This window comes from Garra rufa, chromosome 6, assembly GCF_049309525.1.
Source record: "Garra rufa chromosome 6, GarRuf1.0, whole genome shotgun sequence".
NCBI lineage: Eukaryota > Metazoa > Chordata > Actinopteri > Cypriniformes > Cyprinidae > Garra > Garra rufa.
Genome location: NC_133366.1, coordinates 8,301,351 through 8,318,691, shown reverse-complemented (window position 1 = coordinate 8,318,691; position 17,341 = coordinate 8,301,351). Strand labels below are relative to the sequence as shown.

General features: G+C 33.9%; 1 protein-coding gene across 3 annotated transcripts in view; it reads left to right on the top strand.

Annotated features, from left to right (window-relative positions):
• tsc2 (TSC complex subunit 2) overlaps positions 1-17,341 on the top strand; it is a 68,826-nt gene that overhangs the window by 23,975 nt on the left and 27,510 nt on the right. For 2 of the 3 annotated variants that reach the window (XM_073842731.1, XM_073842732.1), the window contains exons 26-28: positions 11,556-11,717; positions 13,659-13,814; positions 16,958-17,070. In XM_073842731.1, coding sequence (XP_073698832.1) covers positions 11,556-11,717; positions 13,659-13,814; positions 16,958-17,070 — 431 coding nt within the window. Of the gene's footprint in view, positions 1-1,490; positions 1,620-11,555; positions 11,718-13,658; positions 13,815-16,957; positions 17,071-17,341 lie in introns of all 3 variants that reach the window. The other variant, XM_073842729.1, reaches the window with a different exon arrangement.

Here is a 17,341-nt window from a genome sequence, read left to right as displayed (position 1 = left end):
AGGACCAGTAAACTAGAGTTTAACAGTCCTGCCTACTAACATCTTGAATTTTCTTTTCTATTCTTTATTATTATTATTATTCTGCTCATTCTCTGTCTCCCATTTCTTGATTTCACTTCTTGTATTGGGTGTGAAAACAGCCATTGCCCCATAAACCAATTTTTAATTAACAAGAAATGTTCATGGTAACAACAACTTATTGCAACAACAAAGATATTTTTTCCAGGCATGTCACTAATAAAGTCCTTGATCAACAATGTCCAGAGCCACAAAACCATCTCATCTCATTGTCCTGATTTATTACAGGTTAATTCTCTGTGGTAACCATCAGTGTTTTTTGCTTTCCTGTCATGTACTGTACTGTCCTGTCATAAAGCTGAAACTTTGAATGAAAAGCCTGAAAAACAAAAAGATCAACCAATGCATTTACATGCACAATATAGATATATGTGTGCAATTGCAGTTCATATGAATCAAAATTTGACTCTCATAACTTAAGCTTTGTTAATAACATTAATGGGGATCATTCAAGAGTAAAAGGTATACAAAATTATATTCAGTAAATGCTGTATCTCAGTATACTGATTTAATGAGGTTCACGAGTTGATTAAAATCTAAATTATGCAAAAAAATATTTGAAATAAAACAAGCATAATAAAACACTTACTAAAAAAGATTACACATCTTATTTGTTTACATGTCATGTGACCACTCACCTACATCAGAAAATACAAATGTGCTGTTAAATTAATAAATGCATAAGTATTATTTTCAAAAAGTTCATAATAAAGGCAACCTTAATCTGAAATCATGTGCATGTAAACATGGTTTATATTTATATTTTTCTAGTTTTCCAGGTTTTACATTCTCTGTTCCAGCTTCTAGTTTTGCCTCATCCAGTCATTCATTTGTGTTTTATTTGCTGTATTAAATCACACACATGTACATGATCATATCACTGTTTCCTACTGCTATTAATTCCCAGTATAATGATCATAGCAGTGTCTGAATGCTTGTTTTTCTTCCCTGTACCAGTATGTTCATTTATTTTCTCCTCTATTTCCATTCCTTTCGTAGAATGCTGACAGTATATTGCTTACTTTATGCCTTGTTATGTGTCTGTTGATCTTTATGCTGTTTCTACTTCCAGTTTTCTGTTTCCTCCTTTGTTTTCTTGTTTTTAAGTGTCGTCCCTGTTTTCTGGTTCTCAGTGTGCACTGCTGACCAAGTTACTTTGTTTTCCTTTCACTTCCTTATTTGACCCCACCCCCCTCCTCTGATTGGGCCATGCGTGGTGGGTGTGGTTTTGTGGGGGGTGCGCCGACACCTCGGATCCGTCACCTGTGATTGGTCGCTGGCCCCTTGCGTGACACTCCACAACCAATCGCACTCCCCCATCCACCCATGCCGACGTGGTTAAAATGCCCCAAATTCCCCCTGGTCACGACGTTATGCTGACGCACACCTGACCTCGTTTGCCCTCGGGGCAGTTTGCGGACGACCAAAGTGGCGAAGCAAGGCCCCAGCGCAAACTCTCCCGTTAAAGACCTGAAAGATCTGTCGGCCATGGACGCCTTCCGCTCCCGAAGCATCAGTGTGTCCGAGCATGCGGTGCGCAGGTAGAGCATTTTTGGTAACATCCAAACTCAACCGATTGATATCCCTGCTTTTCCTTTTCTGTATGCAGGGACGGTGGGTGGGGCTTGGGGATTCGGGGCGGGGCGTTGTCTTGGCGATGCGGGGTGAGCGTGAACATCTGGTTTGGGATAATTCTGATTGGGCAGGAAAGGGTGCATGCTGGAGGAGGGTTTTGTCATTTTCTTTCGTTTCATTGGCGGTGATGTTGACTGCATGCGCTGGGCCTTGCGACTGACTGACTTGCGAGCATCTGTTTTGATTTTAACCTAACCCCCTTTTTGTATTTGCTTTTACCATGCTTTTTGTGCTGTTTGTGATGGTGTACATTTGATTTTTATTTTTATTTATTTTTTGCAAACAAATGGCTGTACAAAGGAGCCCCTAAAGGAACATGGTGATGGGGAAAAAACTAAATGGAAGAAAAAAATATTTCAATGTTTTTGCGCTCTCATGCCAAGCATATGCGTTCTTACAAACTTACCCTCAAAAACTCTTTTGAGAAACTTTAACCCAAAAAACTCTACATTATATTTCTGTGGTTTTGCATTCTATTTTGCTTTCCCTGAAATTCCCAAAAATTTACTTGCGCAACTTTTCCATTACTTTGTAAAAATTTGAGAAAATTGTCATTCATTTGTAAAATGTTTGTGATAATAATAGGTGGGAGGAAAATCGATATTTCAATGCTTTTGCGAGAGGACACAAAAATTAAACATTTTTGCGTTTACCAAAGAAACATTGCATTATATTTCAGTGCTTTTGCATTCTCTCTTGCGGAACTTGCGTTTTTTTTTCCCCAAAAAATGTTTGCATTCTTTTGCATTTCTGCATTTCTTTTTGTTCACTCGCTAAATCTTGCATACATTTCAAGAAACATTGCATTATATTTCAGTGGTTTTGAATTCTCTCTTGCAGGACATCTACATTTACCCCAAAAAAATTCTGCAAATTTTTTTAAAATACTTTTGCATTATTTAGCAAAACGTTGGCGTTTCCCAAAGAAACTTAGCCTTTTCTTCCAAACTTTTGCAGTCCCAATAGAAACTTTACATTCGCTCACAAATTTTTTGCACTCACCAAAGGAATATTGCACTATATTTCAATAGTTTTACATTTTTTCTAGCAGAACTGTTGTTTCCCCAAAAAACAAAATATGTACATTCACAATCATTTAGTATTCTCCAAGAAACGTTGAATTCTCTTGCAAGACTTTTACAGACTCTTGTAAAAACTTTTGCATAATATTTCAAAACCTTTCCGTTCATTCTTAAAATATTTGTGATGGAGATAATATGAGGTGGGAATTGGAAAACTTGTGTGTTCTCCTTAAAAACTGCGTGTTTTCATGCAAAAATTTACATTCTCCAAGAAATGCAAGACTTTTCTGCTCTTTTGTAAAAACGGTGGGGAGAAAAAGTGACATTTCAATGCTTTTGCAAGCTGACACAACGTTTCTTGGGTAAACACAATACTTTTGCAAGAGAAACTTTGCATTCTCTTGCAAACTTTTGTGTTCCCCAGAGAAACTTTGCAGTCCCCCACGAACTTGAACAATCTCTTGCAAAACTTTTGTGTTCACTCAAGAAACATTGCATTAAATTTCAATACTTTTCCATTCTTTTACAAAACGTTCGGATTTCCCCAAGAAACTTTTTTTAACTTAAATTTTTACATTCACAGAAATACTGCATTCTCCAAGAAACGTTGGATTCTCTTGCAAGACTTTTTCATCATCTTGTAAAAATCTCTTGCGTTCTGCCTCAAACTGTTTGCGTTCCACTGAAATAATTTGTGTTCACTTGTAAAACATTTATGATGCGTATCGCACAAAGTTTCTTGGGGGAAATACAATAATATTGCGAGTCAAACTTTCTTGCAAACATTTGCGTTCCCCAGAGAAACTTTCTCTTATATTTAAATACGTTTGCACTCGCTTGCAAAACTTTTTTGCGTTCCACATTAAAATATTATCTTTCCAATCCCATTTTTTCCCATCTCTGTGTCACTTCAGGGGCTTTGTACCACCCAAAGGAAGCATGTGCAATTAAAAGAAGCTGATTACACAATCGAGTCAGTGACTAGCTTCTCTGTCTTTGCTGTTTGTTGAATGAGATGGACGGCATTAATTCAGCTCCCAAACACTAGGGGGCGCACTCCACTTGCTCAACCTGCTGCCTGTCTGAGCCTGTTTTAACCTTCACTTATTCACCTCATATGCACACACTCTTTACACATGATCCAGGTACTGTATCCATCCATGTTTTATAACATTGCATTCTGAACCATGAACAAAAAGTTGCATAGTAATGTGCTGGAAACACGCTGAAAATGTTTCACTGACGCCCTCTTCAGATGCTGCTCCTCCATGGTTTTTCTACACAAAATTAAAACTTCAGAGCTTACATAAATTCTGTTTTCAGAACCAGCAGAGGGCACTGTAGCATCAGACAATGTACAGTTCTGTCCTGGCAGACGGAGAGACATTTTGAGTAATATTTGCCCTCGAAAGTCTGTTCTTTATTAACCCAGTGCATCTAATCACCATAAAACCTATTAATCAGTTCAGCGCCTCCAAGTTACAGCATGCTAATGAATAGAGCATCCGCTATTAGCAAGCACAGGGACTCCATACGGCATATTTGTTTTTATTATCTAGTATCTCTGCAAATTGCACTGCCATCGGTTTACAAATTGCCTAAAGTATTTGTGTGCCAAGGGCTTTTGTTTGGGCAATTTCAAGGTTGCTCGTTATGATGTAATGGCATTCTTGGCGATGAAAGGCGAACTAATAATGCTGAACCTGATCTAAGTTAAGCAGTTCGATTCTTTCTGTTACATGAAAACATACGGCATCAGGTTTGGGAAAGGATAAACTCATCAAAAGTGAAACTTCTTTTCATTCCCCACTCTAATAAATCAAATATTAATTGCTCAGTTGTTATCCAGTGAATATTTGTGCTGGAGTCACTATTCCGCTCATTTATATTCAGCTCTGTCGTCGCTTAATGCATCAATAGAGTAAAATTGCACCGACAAACCACATCATTTATTTCACAGACATCAACAATTATCCGACTGCAGCTAATAGATGATTGAGGGCTTGATGTGCATGTGAAGAGCTGGCCAACAGTGAAACGTTTTCTCTGTGTGACAGCAGTGAAAAGATGTTTATGTTGGAAATTGTGTCTTTGGAAAAAGATCAGCTGGTTTAGAGAATAGCATAATGTTCATTAAATGCTTTGGTGTTTACATGTAAAGACACAAACTGGGACTTTCCTGTCTGTTCGAGTGTGTTGTGTGTGTGTTTAAGTGCTGGTTGACAGTGTTGACAGACACTCGAGTGTTTTGGTTTGTTGTGGTGGTTAAGGTGTGCTTGCAGGGCGGCTATCCTGGAAGGTTGTTGGATCGATTCTGGTGAGGAAAAAGTCAATTGTGCCTTTGAGCAAAGCAGCTGAAGGAATGTTTCAGATTCAGCTAATCTCTATTGACGGCTTTTGTCAATTACCACAGAAAACAACTTTGACCCTTCAATCAGGTTGCGTTTACAGTAACACAGTGGACAGGGTTCATGCGAAAATATGCTGCTTGAATTTTCATTAAGCAGTTATTTTTCTGTAAAATGTGTTTTAGAGCTGTAAAGTATGGAGATATTATGTTTAACACTAGTCTCATGTTCATCATTAATTATTCATATATACTTCTATTCTAAGTGCATTACAGTAACTGTAAAATAAATAAATAAATGTGATTTAAAGCCCTTTTCGTATAAAAATGGTTAAACTGTTTTAAAATGTGCATGTTATTTGCTGGAAATGAGCTTTAAATATGCCATTTTTGATACTTATTCATTTGTTTATTTTAGTAAATATTTGTTTATTTTATTTAAATATTTAAAAAATTAACTATAAATATAATGTAAACTTAAATATATTTTACTGAAAGTTAATATATTTATAATTTGTTAAAATATAATTATAGTTTATTTTATAATACAAAATCACAGAAAATAAATTCTAATTTATTATATATCACATTTTAAAAAAGTAATGTAAGGTGAATACAAAACCAAAAATTGAATAAATTATTTTTTTAAATAAACTTAAATTTAGATGCGTTGTTGTTTAAATAAATATTTCCCCTTGTGGAGGAGCAACACACTGAAAAAAAATTACTTGTGGGGTTTACTTGATAAAATATTAAAAACAAATTGCACATTTTAAGTAAATTTGACAATTTTATAACATTGATATTTATGCTGGCTGGAAATGAGCTTTAAATAGGTATGCCATATTTAATATTTATTCATTTTTTTATTTTAGAAAATTATTTAAATATATGAAAACTAACTATAAATATAAAATAAACAATTTTTCTTACTGAAAGTAGTATGTATTTATAATTTATTAAAATATAATTTTAGTTTATTGTATAATACAAAATCATAGAAATAAAATCAAATGTATTATATATGATTTAAACATAATAAAAAATAATTATATTTTAATAACACACTGAAAAAAATAGCTTTAAAGGTTTACTTGATAAAATATTAATAACAAATTGCACATTTTAAGTAAATTTGACAATTTTATAACATTGATATTTATGCTGGCTGGAAATGAGCTTTAAATAGGTATGCCATATTTAATATTCATTCAGTTTTTTTATTTTAGAAAATTATTTAAATATATAAAATTTTTTACTGTAATTATGAAGTAAACTAAAATATATTTTACATATATATATATATATATATATATATATATATATATATATATATATATATTCATAACAAATTGCACATTTTAAATAAACATGACAAGTTGATATGCTTTAATTTAGAATATTGAATTGAGTACAAATATACAATTTACTTTGTTTTCTTAAATCATTGCATGAACTTACTTTTTCATGTAGATGTTACATTTGTTTTTCTGTAGTATTTACCTCACCACTGTAACATTTTTATCAGTGGAAAGAAAGAAGCCGGACTCGACCTTATGTTCTAAAAACACATTTCTTTGCAGTTTGCATTACCAAGACAGAGTGTTTTATGTAAGAGTCTCCATCAGCAATTCACTGCTTGTGAGACATTTTGAAAGTACACTGTTGTTTTTATTATGATAGATGTTGTATTGGTTTATGAAGCCTCAGATGACGTGGGTCACGCTGACTCTCTGGAGTAGTTGTTTCTGTCTTTTGTCTAGGTGTTTGTCATCTCTGACGCCCACATGCGCTCATATCCTCTGCATTCATCCCTCGTTCCCTGTTGAGATGAAATGAAAATGGCCCTTTGTTGATTACAAGCTCATGCATTGCTCAGTTTGGCTTTTTCATACCTCAGATGTAGAAACACAGGGCCAGACGTGTAACTGTCATCATGATTCAGAGTGGTTGCTGAGGTGTTTCTAGGTTCTGGATGATTTTTACTGCACTAAGGTAATCTAGATGGGTTTCAGTGTGCACCAAGGTAGTCTAGATGGGTTTAAGTGTGCACTAAAGTAATCTAGATTGGTTTTAGTGTTCATCAAGATAATCTAGATCGGTTTAAGTGTGCACCAAGGTAATCTAGATTGGTTTCAGTGTGCACTAAGGTGCTGGAAAATGCATTGTTCTTCACCAAACTGTTGTTGGATTGTTGGAAGAAATTGCTGTTGGAGGGTGTTTTGGTACCATTCTTTATTCATGGCTGTGTTTTTGGGGAAAATTGTGAGTGAGCCCACTCCCTTGGATGAGAAGCAACCCCACACATGAATGGTCTCAGGATGCTTTACTGTTGGCATGACACAGGACTGATGGTAGCGCTCACCTTTTCTTCTCCGGACAAGCCTTTTTCCAGATGCCCCAAACAATCGGAAAGAGGCTTCATCGGAGAATATGACTTTGCCCCAGTCCTCAGCAGTCCATTCGCCATACTTTTTGCAGAAGATCAATCTTGTCCCTGATGGGTTTTTTTGGAGAGAAGTGGCTTCTTTGCTGCCCTTCTTGACACCAGGCCATCTTCCAAAAGTCTTGGCCTCACTGTGCGTCCAGATGCGCTCACACCTGCCTGCTGCCATTCCTGAGCAAGCTCTGCACTGGTGGCACTCCGATCCCGCAGCTGAATCCTCTTTAGGAGACCATCCTGGCGCTTGCTGGACTTTCTTGGACGCCCTGAAAGCCTTCTTAACAATGTAGTGGAATTTTTTTTTCGGGATTAAGTTAATTTTCATGGCAAAGAAGGACTTTGCAATTCATCTGATCACTCTTCATAACATTCTGGAGTATATGCAAATTGCTATTATAAAAACTTAAGCAGCAACTTTTCCAATTTCCAATATTTATGTAATTCTCAAAACTTTTGGCCACGACTGTAGATGGGTTTAAGTGTGCACCAAAGTAATCTAGATGGTTTTTAGTGTGCGCTAAATTAATCTAGATCGGTTTTAGTATGCACCAAGGTAATCTAGATGGGTTTCATTGTGTGCTAAAGTAATCTAGATGGTTTTTAGTGTGCGCTAAAGTAATCTGGATGGTTTTTAGTGTGCGCTAAAGTAATCTGGATGGTTTTTAGTGTGCTCTAAGGTATTCTAAGCAGTGATAAAGGCATTTCATTATTATATACTTTATTTTAAGGAAAATTATAATAGGAAGAACTCAGATAAACCATATATTGTAGTAGTTGTGTGTTTTTTAGTCACATTAAATAAATGATTGCAGTTAAATCTTTGTGTTTATTCAGCTGCAGCGATCTTGATTTCCTGGGTTTCTTCTTCAGACCGTACTTAGAGTTTCTAACGCACACGTATGCTCTAGCAGACACGTGATTTAAGCAATTACTGATGTCTGCAGCACAATCTGGTGCATAGTATTCAAGTTAGGGGTTACTTTGTGATGAATGGCACATATACATACATGTTTGCGCTCAAGGACTGTAGCATTTCTTGCGTGTCTTGTGTTAATGAGTTGTTCACCTGTGCCTGTTTGTCAGGGTCAGTGAGTCGATGTAGCAGTCAGAAGTGCTTTAGCTCAGCGGCATTAGCAGCGGTGTGTGTTTGTGCAGGTTGCATGTGTGCCATCTTAGTGTATGGAGATGATGTGGGCTCTGCTGATTTCCCCGGGGATGCGGTTGCCGTGGCTACAGAAGGGCAGGATGCTGATGGCTGTCTTAGATTAATGCCATCACCTGGATAATCACACGGCTCTCCACAGGTGTGTGTGTGTGTGTGTGTGTGTGGATCTCAAGCTGGCAGCTGAACTTTTCTGTGTGTGTGTTAAACGGCCTTGGCTCTCTCTATCTGTCTCTCCTGCTTAAGGTTTGTGAGTATCACAGTCCCAGTTTTGTGTCACTTAAAGAGAAACAGAAAGAGCTTCAGCTAAACTAAATAGAAAGAGGAATTGTTCACTCAAAAATGAAAATTCTGTCAAAAAATTCATATTCATGCATATTCCAACTTACGCAACACAAAGTTTTTTGAGGCAGAAAAAGCTTAAATGAAGTTTAAAGTGAATAATTGTTTTTAGTATTTTAGTAGCATTTATATACTATTATAATTTTTAGTAATGTAAATTATTTTTATTCTTTCAGTTTTCATTTACAGCTGAGGTCAAAAGTTTACACCCCCTTCCCGAATCTGCAAATTGTTAATTTTACCAAAATAAGAAGGATCACACAAAATGCATGTTATTATTTTTTTTTAGAACTGACCTGAAAAAGATATTTCACATAAGATGTTTACATTTAGTCCACAAGACAAAATAAATTATATATAGAATATATAATTTATATATATATATAAAAAGAACCTGTTCAAAAGTTTACATACACTTGATTCTTAATACCATGTTGAATGATCCACAGCTGTGTTGTTTTTGTTGAGTGATAGTTGTTTATGAGTCCCTTGTTTGACCTGAACAATTAAACGGCCTGCTGTTCTTCAGAAAAATCATTCAGGTTCCAAATTTTTATTTATTTATTTTTTTAGCATTTTTTTTGTGTGTATTTGAACCCTTTCCAACAATGACTTTGTGATTTTGAGATCCATCTTTTCACACTGAGGACAACTGAGGAACTCAAATGCAACTATTAATAAAGGTTCAAACACTCACTGATGCTCCAGAAGGAAAAATGATGCATTAAGAGCTGGGAGTGAAAACTTTTGAACAGAATGAAGATGTTTAAATTTTTCTTATTTTGCTTAAATATATATATATATTTTTTATGTAGTACTGCTCTTCAGAGAGGCTACAAGGATACTTAATTGTGAATGTAACTGTAAATGTTATTTCAAGTTTTAGTAATTTTATGTGCTATAGATTTTTATTTTAGATTTTTTTTCTTTTAAAAAGTATTATTTAGGTTCAATTGATTTTTATTTCAGTTTTAGCTTTTATCTATTTCCATTTAGTGATTTCAGTGCTTCAGTTTTTTTAGTTTCTATTTTCTCCACAGATTTTATTTATTATTTGAATATAATATAATATAATGTAATGTAATATAATATAATATAATATAATATAATATAATATAATATAATATAATATAATATAATATAATATAATATAATATTGACCCTGGACCACAAAACCAGTCATAAGGTTACATTTTACAAAACTGAGATGTATACATCATATGAAAGATCAATAAATAAGCTTTCTATTGGTGTATGGTTTGTTATGATAGGACAATATTTGGCAAAAAAATCTAAATGCTGAGAAAATCACCTTTAAAGTTCTCCAAATTAAGGTCTTAGCAATGCATATTACTAATCAAAAATTACATTTTGATATATTTATAGCAGGAATTTTCCAAAATATCTTCATGGAACATGATCTTTACTTAATTTCCTAATGATTTTTGGCATAAAAGAAAAATCGATAATTTTGACAAATACAATGTATTTTTAGCTATTGCTACAAATATACCCCAGCGACTTAAGACTGGTTTTGTGGTCCAGGGTCACATATATGCCTTTTTCCCTATTACACAAAAAAATGGAAAAAAATCCATCCTTTGAAAGCCATTTTAAGATCAGACATTGAATTAACATGGAAAATGTACATCAAAATCATATAACAAAATGTTTTCGTTCATGAATTATAAAAATATAAGTTTGAGTTCTTAATTTGAGTTCTGAAATTGGGAGTGACAGTTAAGGGTTACATACTTTTTCATATTTTCCTTTTAATTTTGATAAAAAAAATTCATATATTTCTGTTCAGATTTACTTTAGATTGTTTGAGTTTTAGGACTTTAGCTTAATTTTAGTACTTTATCAGTTGCAGTTTTATCTAAAATGCATAATTTATTTTATTTCCGCAAAAACAAAATATTACTTTAATAACTTCAGTTGTAGGTAAATAAAAGCAATAGAGAGTGAATAGTTTTTGGGTGAACCATTCCTTTGTGCAAAGATTAAGTATATATGTAAGATGTGTGTGTAAAAATGTGTGTTTATGTCTGTGTTTGTGTGTGTTTACAAAGGGCCACTTAAGCATCATCTGAATCTGATTTATCACCTGCTGACACTCTAGCATCTTAACATCTTCACAAACACACTCTTATCTCAAGCTTCACACTGTGTCCTAACCAGCCGTGACAAGTGAAAAAATAAATACGCTAAACATTTGCCATCATAAAAGACTGTTGCTCTTCCCACAGTGAAATGAATCTGAATCAGATGACTCAGAATCTGAATCAAATGAATCTGAATCTGAATCTGAATCTGAATCAGTCAGTGGGTCAAGATTCTGATTAGGACACAGTGTCAGATACTATCTGAGATCTTTGACTTAACTAGTACCAGTTTGAGCTGGTTGTGAATCTCACCTCCATGTTTGAGTAAAAGTCTAGTGCTGCGCTCTTTGACCCCTTGACCTCTCCCTTATTGGCTGAAACCCTGACGCCTGTGTGTGACCCCTGACCCCATCCTGTGCAGGATGCAGACATCCAGCACCACCTGCAGTCTGGGTTCGGCTGACGAGAATGCGGTGATGCAGGCGGACGACGCGCTGAAGACGGTCCATCTGGAGCTGACCGAGACCTGTCTGGACATGATGGCGCGATACGTGTTCTCCAACTTCTCCGCTCTGCCCAAGAGGTGCGTGGGATTCATATGATTCTGTTCACTACAAACTAGATTCTCGAATTCTTTTCAATTCTTTCACTCGCTCTTATTTTCCCTTAATATCTTCCTGTACTTGGTTTTATTGTTTTGAACGATGGCTGAAAACCTGATGGCTGAAATTTGCATCTTATGATGAATCGCTTGTTGTTTTCCTAAAATAAAATCGTCTCCCAAACAAAAATTAAAAATAAATATGAATGTAAATTTAAAGCCCTAATTTAGTCAAATTAGTTGTTTGATTTGCAGATTTAACAGTTCAGTTCAAGTAAACACTTCATTTGCAATTGAATATTAATATTTGATGAGAAATTGAAAAATGATTAACTGAAAATGTTACATTGTAATGTCAGATAAGAGCATTGAATCAGGAGACATGATTAGTTTCGTAATCACATATTTGATTAATTTCATTCATTAATTAAATATACTTTAAAAACAACTGTAAACAATTAATCAAGCCTCCTGATTCAAACTTCTGTTATATATTAAAATAAAATGTTATAAAATAATAGTAATTGGACTGAATTGATGCAGTAAATGGATAATTTTCCTAAGATAAGCTAAAGCAATTAATAATTAGTATTAGTATTTTTAAAATAATAGTAATTTTTATTTTATTTTAAATTGAAACAGTAATTGATGTTTAAAAATTAAAATAAAATAATAATAATTAATTACCTACTTTAATCTGATTCATATTTAATTGTTGTTGTTTTGTATTCAAATTAATTTTAATAATTTAATAATTTAATAATAATTTCAATCTAAAACAGTGAGTCATGTTTAATATATTTTTTATTCAAATTAATTAAAAATTAAATTGATGATGATGATAATAATAATAATAATAATAGTTGCCTTGTTTTAAATTGAAACAGTAATTGATGTTTAAACATTATAATAAAATATTAATTCCCTACTTTAATCTAAAACATTGAGTCATTATATTATTTTTTATTAAAATTAATTTCAAGTTAAATTGATAATAATAATGATAATTGCCTACTTTAATCTGAAACAATGAGTCATGTTTTATTTTAGTTTTTTATTAAAATAATTTAAAACTAAATCAATAATAATAATAATAAAGATAATTGCCTACTTTAATCTGAAACGATGAGTCATATTTTATTTTTGTTTTTAAATTTAAATTAATTTAAAATTAAATTGATAATAATAATTAAATTGATAATAATTACCTACTTTTATCTAAAACAGTGAGTCATGTTTTATTCTCTTTTTATTAATTTAAAATTAAATTGAAAATAATTATAATTGCCTAAGTTAATCTGAAACAATGAGTCGTATTTTATTTTTTATTAAAAATAATTTAATAATAATAAAAAAAAAATTAATAATAATAAAAATAACACTACTTTAAAACTGAAACAATGAATAACTGTGTACTTTTTATCATGTTAATAAAAGATATAAAATTATAATATAATATAAAATATAAAAAAATAGTACAAACAGTACTAAAACAGTATTTTTTTTATGCCAGCAAAAACTCCCTGACCTTTCTTTTAGGTTCATCAATGCATCAAAAGCTGTTTTACCGTTTGACTTAAATATATAGTCATTTCATTAATTTGTCAGTCACTTAATAAGCGTCTGGCTTTCTTCTCTGCTGTTTATGACAAAAGCAGGCCGCTGAACACTGCATCGATTCACCTTTTGTACCGGAGTAAACTTCTTGTTCTGTCACTCTGAGTGAATAGGCAATCAAGCCATATCCTTAATCGACCGGTTGTTTTGGAAAAAGTGTAGCATCTGCTTTTAGCGTGAGAACAGTACGAGCGTCCAAACTCCTGTCAGAGATGGATGTGCGTTCTCACAGAAGCATCTCCAGTGTCCTGTGACACTAAATAAAGATGATTAATGGGCTTTATATGCTGTCTTTCTCTCTTTCAGGTCTCCCATCGCAGAGTTCCTGTTATCCGGTGGCCCCAGTATGACTTGGCTGGTTGGGAATAAGTTAGTCACCATAACCACCAGCGGCGGGTCGCGAACCCAAGCCCTTCTGGGTCTGGATATGGCCGAGAGACCCGGAGGAGGAGAAATGACCAGGTTACAAACATTTCAACATAGACGGCCTTGTTTATGTCACCAAGCAAGCAGTCATGCTGTTACTGTAGGTCAGGGCTGTGCAATTAATTGAAATTCGGTTTCTGCTTCAAACGATCGATATAAAATGGTTATTGCGCTCCATTCCGCCCCCTTTCCAGTGGTGCGATTTCGTTCCTCCCCAAAAGCCTAATTTCACATGCAAATCAGCAAAATCATGTAAGGTGACTTTCATAAAACGGGACGTGCTTGATTTATTGTTTCTGTGATGTTTTGTTTTTAATAGCGCATAAGAAATCTTGCACTGTTCTGTGTATGCGCTCAGAGACGAACATGAAGAGCAGAACATGGACATGTAAAGTTATCTTTTAGCTCAAGGTGCACCTAAACCAGGGTACACCACACTCAGTCCTGGAGGGCCGGTGTCCTACAGAGTTTAGCTCCAACCCTAATCAAACACACCTGAACCAGCTTATCATGGTCTTAATAGGTATACTTGAAACTTCTAGGCAGGTGTGTTGAGGCAAGTTGGAGCTAAACTCTGCAGGACACCAGCCCTCCAGGATCAAGTTTGATGACCCCTGACCTAAACGGTCAAATACGCGCAAAAATGTTTCAAAATGAGGCGCTTGGTGAGTATTCATGTAAACCCTGTGAGTTATGTCTTAAATGACAACTGTTGAGAATGAAAATACGTGAGTAACAGTATATTGGATCCGTGTGGCTCTTAAAGCAGAAACGAATAATATTCCTTCTGACGTCTCTGTGCTTTATATGTGACCCTGGACCACAAAACCAGTCATAAGGTTAAATTTGACAAAACTGAGATGTATACATCATATGAAAGCTCAATAAATAAGCTTTCTTTTGATGTATGGTTTGTTAGGATATGACAATATTTGGCCGAGATACATCTATTTGAATATCTGGAATCTGAGGATGCAAAAAAATTAAAATACTGAGAAAATCACCTTTAAAGTTGTCCAAATTAAGTTCTTAACAATGCATTTTACTAATCAAAAATTACATTTTGATTTATTTACAGTAGGAATTTTACAAAAAATCTTCATGGAACATGATCTTCACTTAATTTCCTAATGATTTTTGGCATAAAAGAAAAATCAAAAATTTTGAACCATGCAATGTATTTTTGGCTATTGCTACAAATATACCCCAGCGACTTAAGACTGGTTTTGTGGTCCAAGGTCACATATTAATACAATGTAAAAATACAAAGAGAAAAATCACTCACTGCTCTTGAATGAAGGACTTTTGTAGCTTTAATAAGAAACAAAGCATGTTTTATTTTACTTTATTTTTATTTTTTACCTTTTTTTGCTGTATTGCTATCTTTAAATTAATCACTAATATAAAGTTTTGGACCCAGTCATAATCGTGTTAAATAACCGTGATTACGATATTGACCAAAATAATCGTGATTATGATTTTTGCCCAAAACGAGCAGCCCTACTATAGGTTAACATGTTTTTGTCATCAGAGTTTAGTCTCATTAGGCAGGGCTCAACAGTGCAACCATTTTACTCGCATTAGCGACTGGAAACTTCTGCGTGCGACTATGAAAAAATATTTAGGAGCACCATATTTGTGCATATTTGTGTTTGCTTCTATGTGTTTTTGCAACGTTGAGTAACGTATCACAGACATCTCACAAATCCTTTCATAAACAAAGTGTAGAGAGAGTGTAAATAAGACTTTCATTGTGCAGTGTAGAGATGAACTAAGATGAGTGACAGTTTTTAATATTTTTTTAAGGGAGTTTGTAAATGGTATATTGATTTAATACAATAGTTAAATAAACAAGAAGTTATTATTAAGTGACTTACATTGTCTGACTATAACACTATTGCCTGATTTTGCTCTATTTCGTCGTCAAAAGTAGTCTGAAACAAGTCACAACTGAGCAGCTGCACATCTCCACTCAAACACAGCGGTGTTTCGTTTATGAATGAACATGCATTTTTAAACAAATCTGCATAGTAAAATGATTTAACTTCCCATTCATAAAGACAGTCACTTGCTTTATTCCTGAATGAATCAGCCGTTTGAGCAAATCAAACGAATGAATGACTCGGTAATTAAATCAGTGTCTTGCCGCCACCTACTGGCAGGTTTAGTTTCATTTTTAAAATATCTTTTCAGTTATTTAAATCATTTAATATTTCTGTTTTCAAAATGTTATATTTACAACATTAATTTTAACATGAATTTATACATTTGGTTGCATTCATGCCACCTCCGTGCCTCATTAAAAATATAAAAAGCCACATTTGTTTTCTGTGCCACCACAAATTAATTTCGTTAATACTGATTTCATTTGAATTGTAACTTATTCTTATTCTACTTGTTCTTGTTCTGTTGTTTTAATTAGACATTTTTACACGCTTAAAAATAAAAATTTTGAAAATTTGACATTAAAGAATATGTGACCCTGGAGCACAAAACCAGTCTTAAGTCGCTGGGGTATATTTGTAGCAATAGCCAAAAATACATTGTATGGGTCAAAATTATTGTTTTTTCTTTTACGCCAAAAATCATTAGGAAATTGAGTAAAGATCATGTTTCATGAAGATTTTTTGTAAAATTCCTACTATAAATATATCAAAATTTAATTTTTGATTAGTAATATGCATTGTTAAAAACTTAATTTTGAGAACTTTAAAGGTGATTTTCTCAGCATTTTGATTTTTTTGCACCCTCAGATTCCAGATTTCAAATAGATGTATCTCGGCCAGATATTGTCCTATCCTAACAAACCATATATCAATAGAAAGCTTATTTATTGAGCTTTCACATGATGTACACATCTCAGTTTTGTAAAAATTTACCTTATGACTGGTTTTGTGGTCCGTGGTCACATATATACTTTTAATATAGTTAGAAAAATGCCTTTACAAAGGTAAACATTCACCTGTAAGTCACTTTAAGAAGTCAAATATCACCTTGTAATAGGAAGGCTATTTTTAGTCAGATTTTTTGATTATTGTGTAGAATGTGCTCCTGAAAATTTGACTGTGCTCCTTAATTTTTAATGTTGCGAGCACAAGTGCTCCTAAAAAGAAAAGTAGGCATAGAGCCCTGTCAGGCGGGAAAACACAAAACCAAATACACTTATGACTCTCCTGCAGGTCCGACCCATCGTTACACACCCGACAGACGAAAGAGGCTCCTGCTAAACTGGAGTCCCAGTCCGGCCAGCAGATCAGCACCAGCACTCGCACACGAGTCCGCTCCATATCAGGTGACTACATTTAAACTTTTGTTCTTTCCCTGAGGTTTTAAAAGTAAGTTACTTTTAAAATTTTTGGGCCATTTTTCATATTCTGACTCTGAATTAACAATCTCTTTCTGCTGCTGTAACCTGTAAGACCTCTATATGTAAATGACTACTTTAATTATTGTCTAGCCTTCCATATGAAACCAGTTCCTCAGCTGAGTTGCTGAAGGCTTAAAGTAGATGTGTAACTTTATGAGCAGTCATACATGAAATTAAAATCTTAAAGAATTCAATC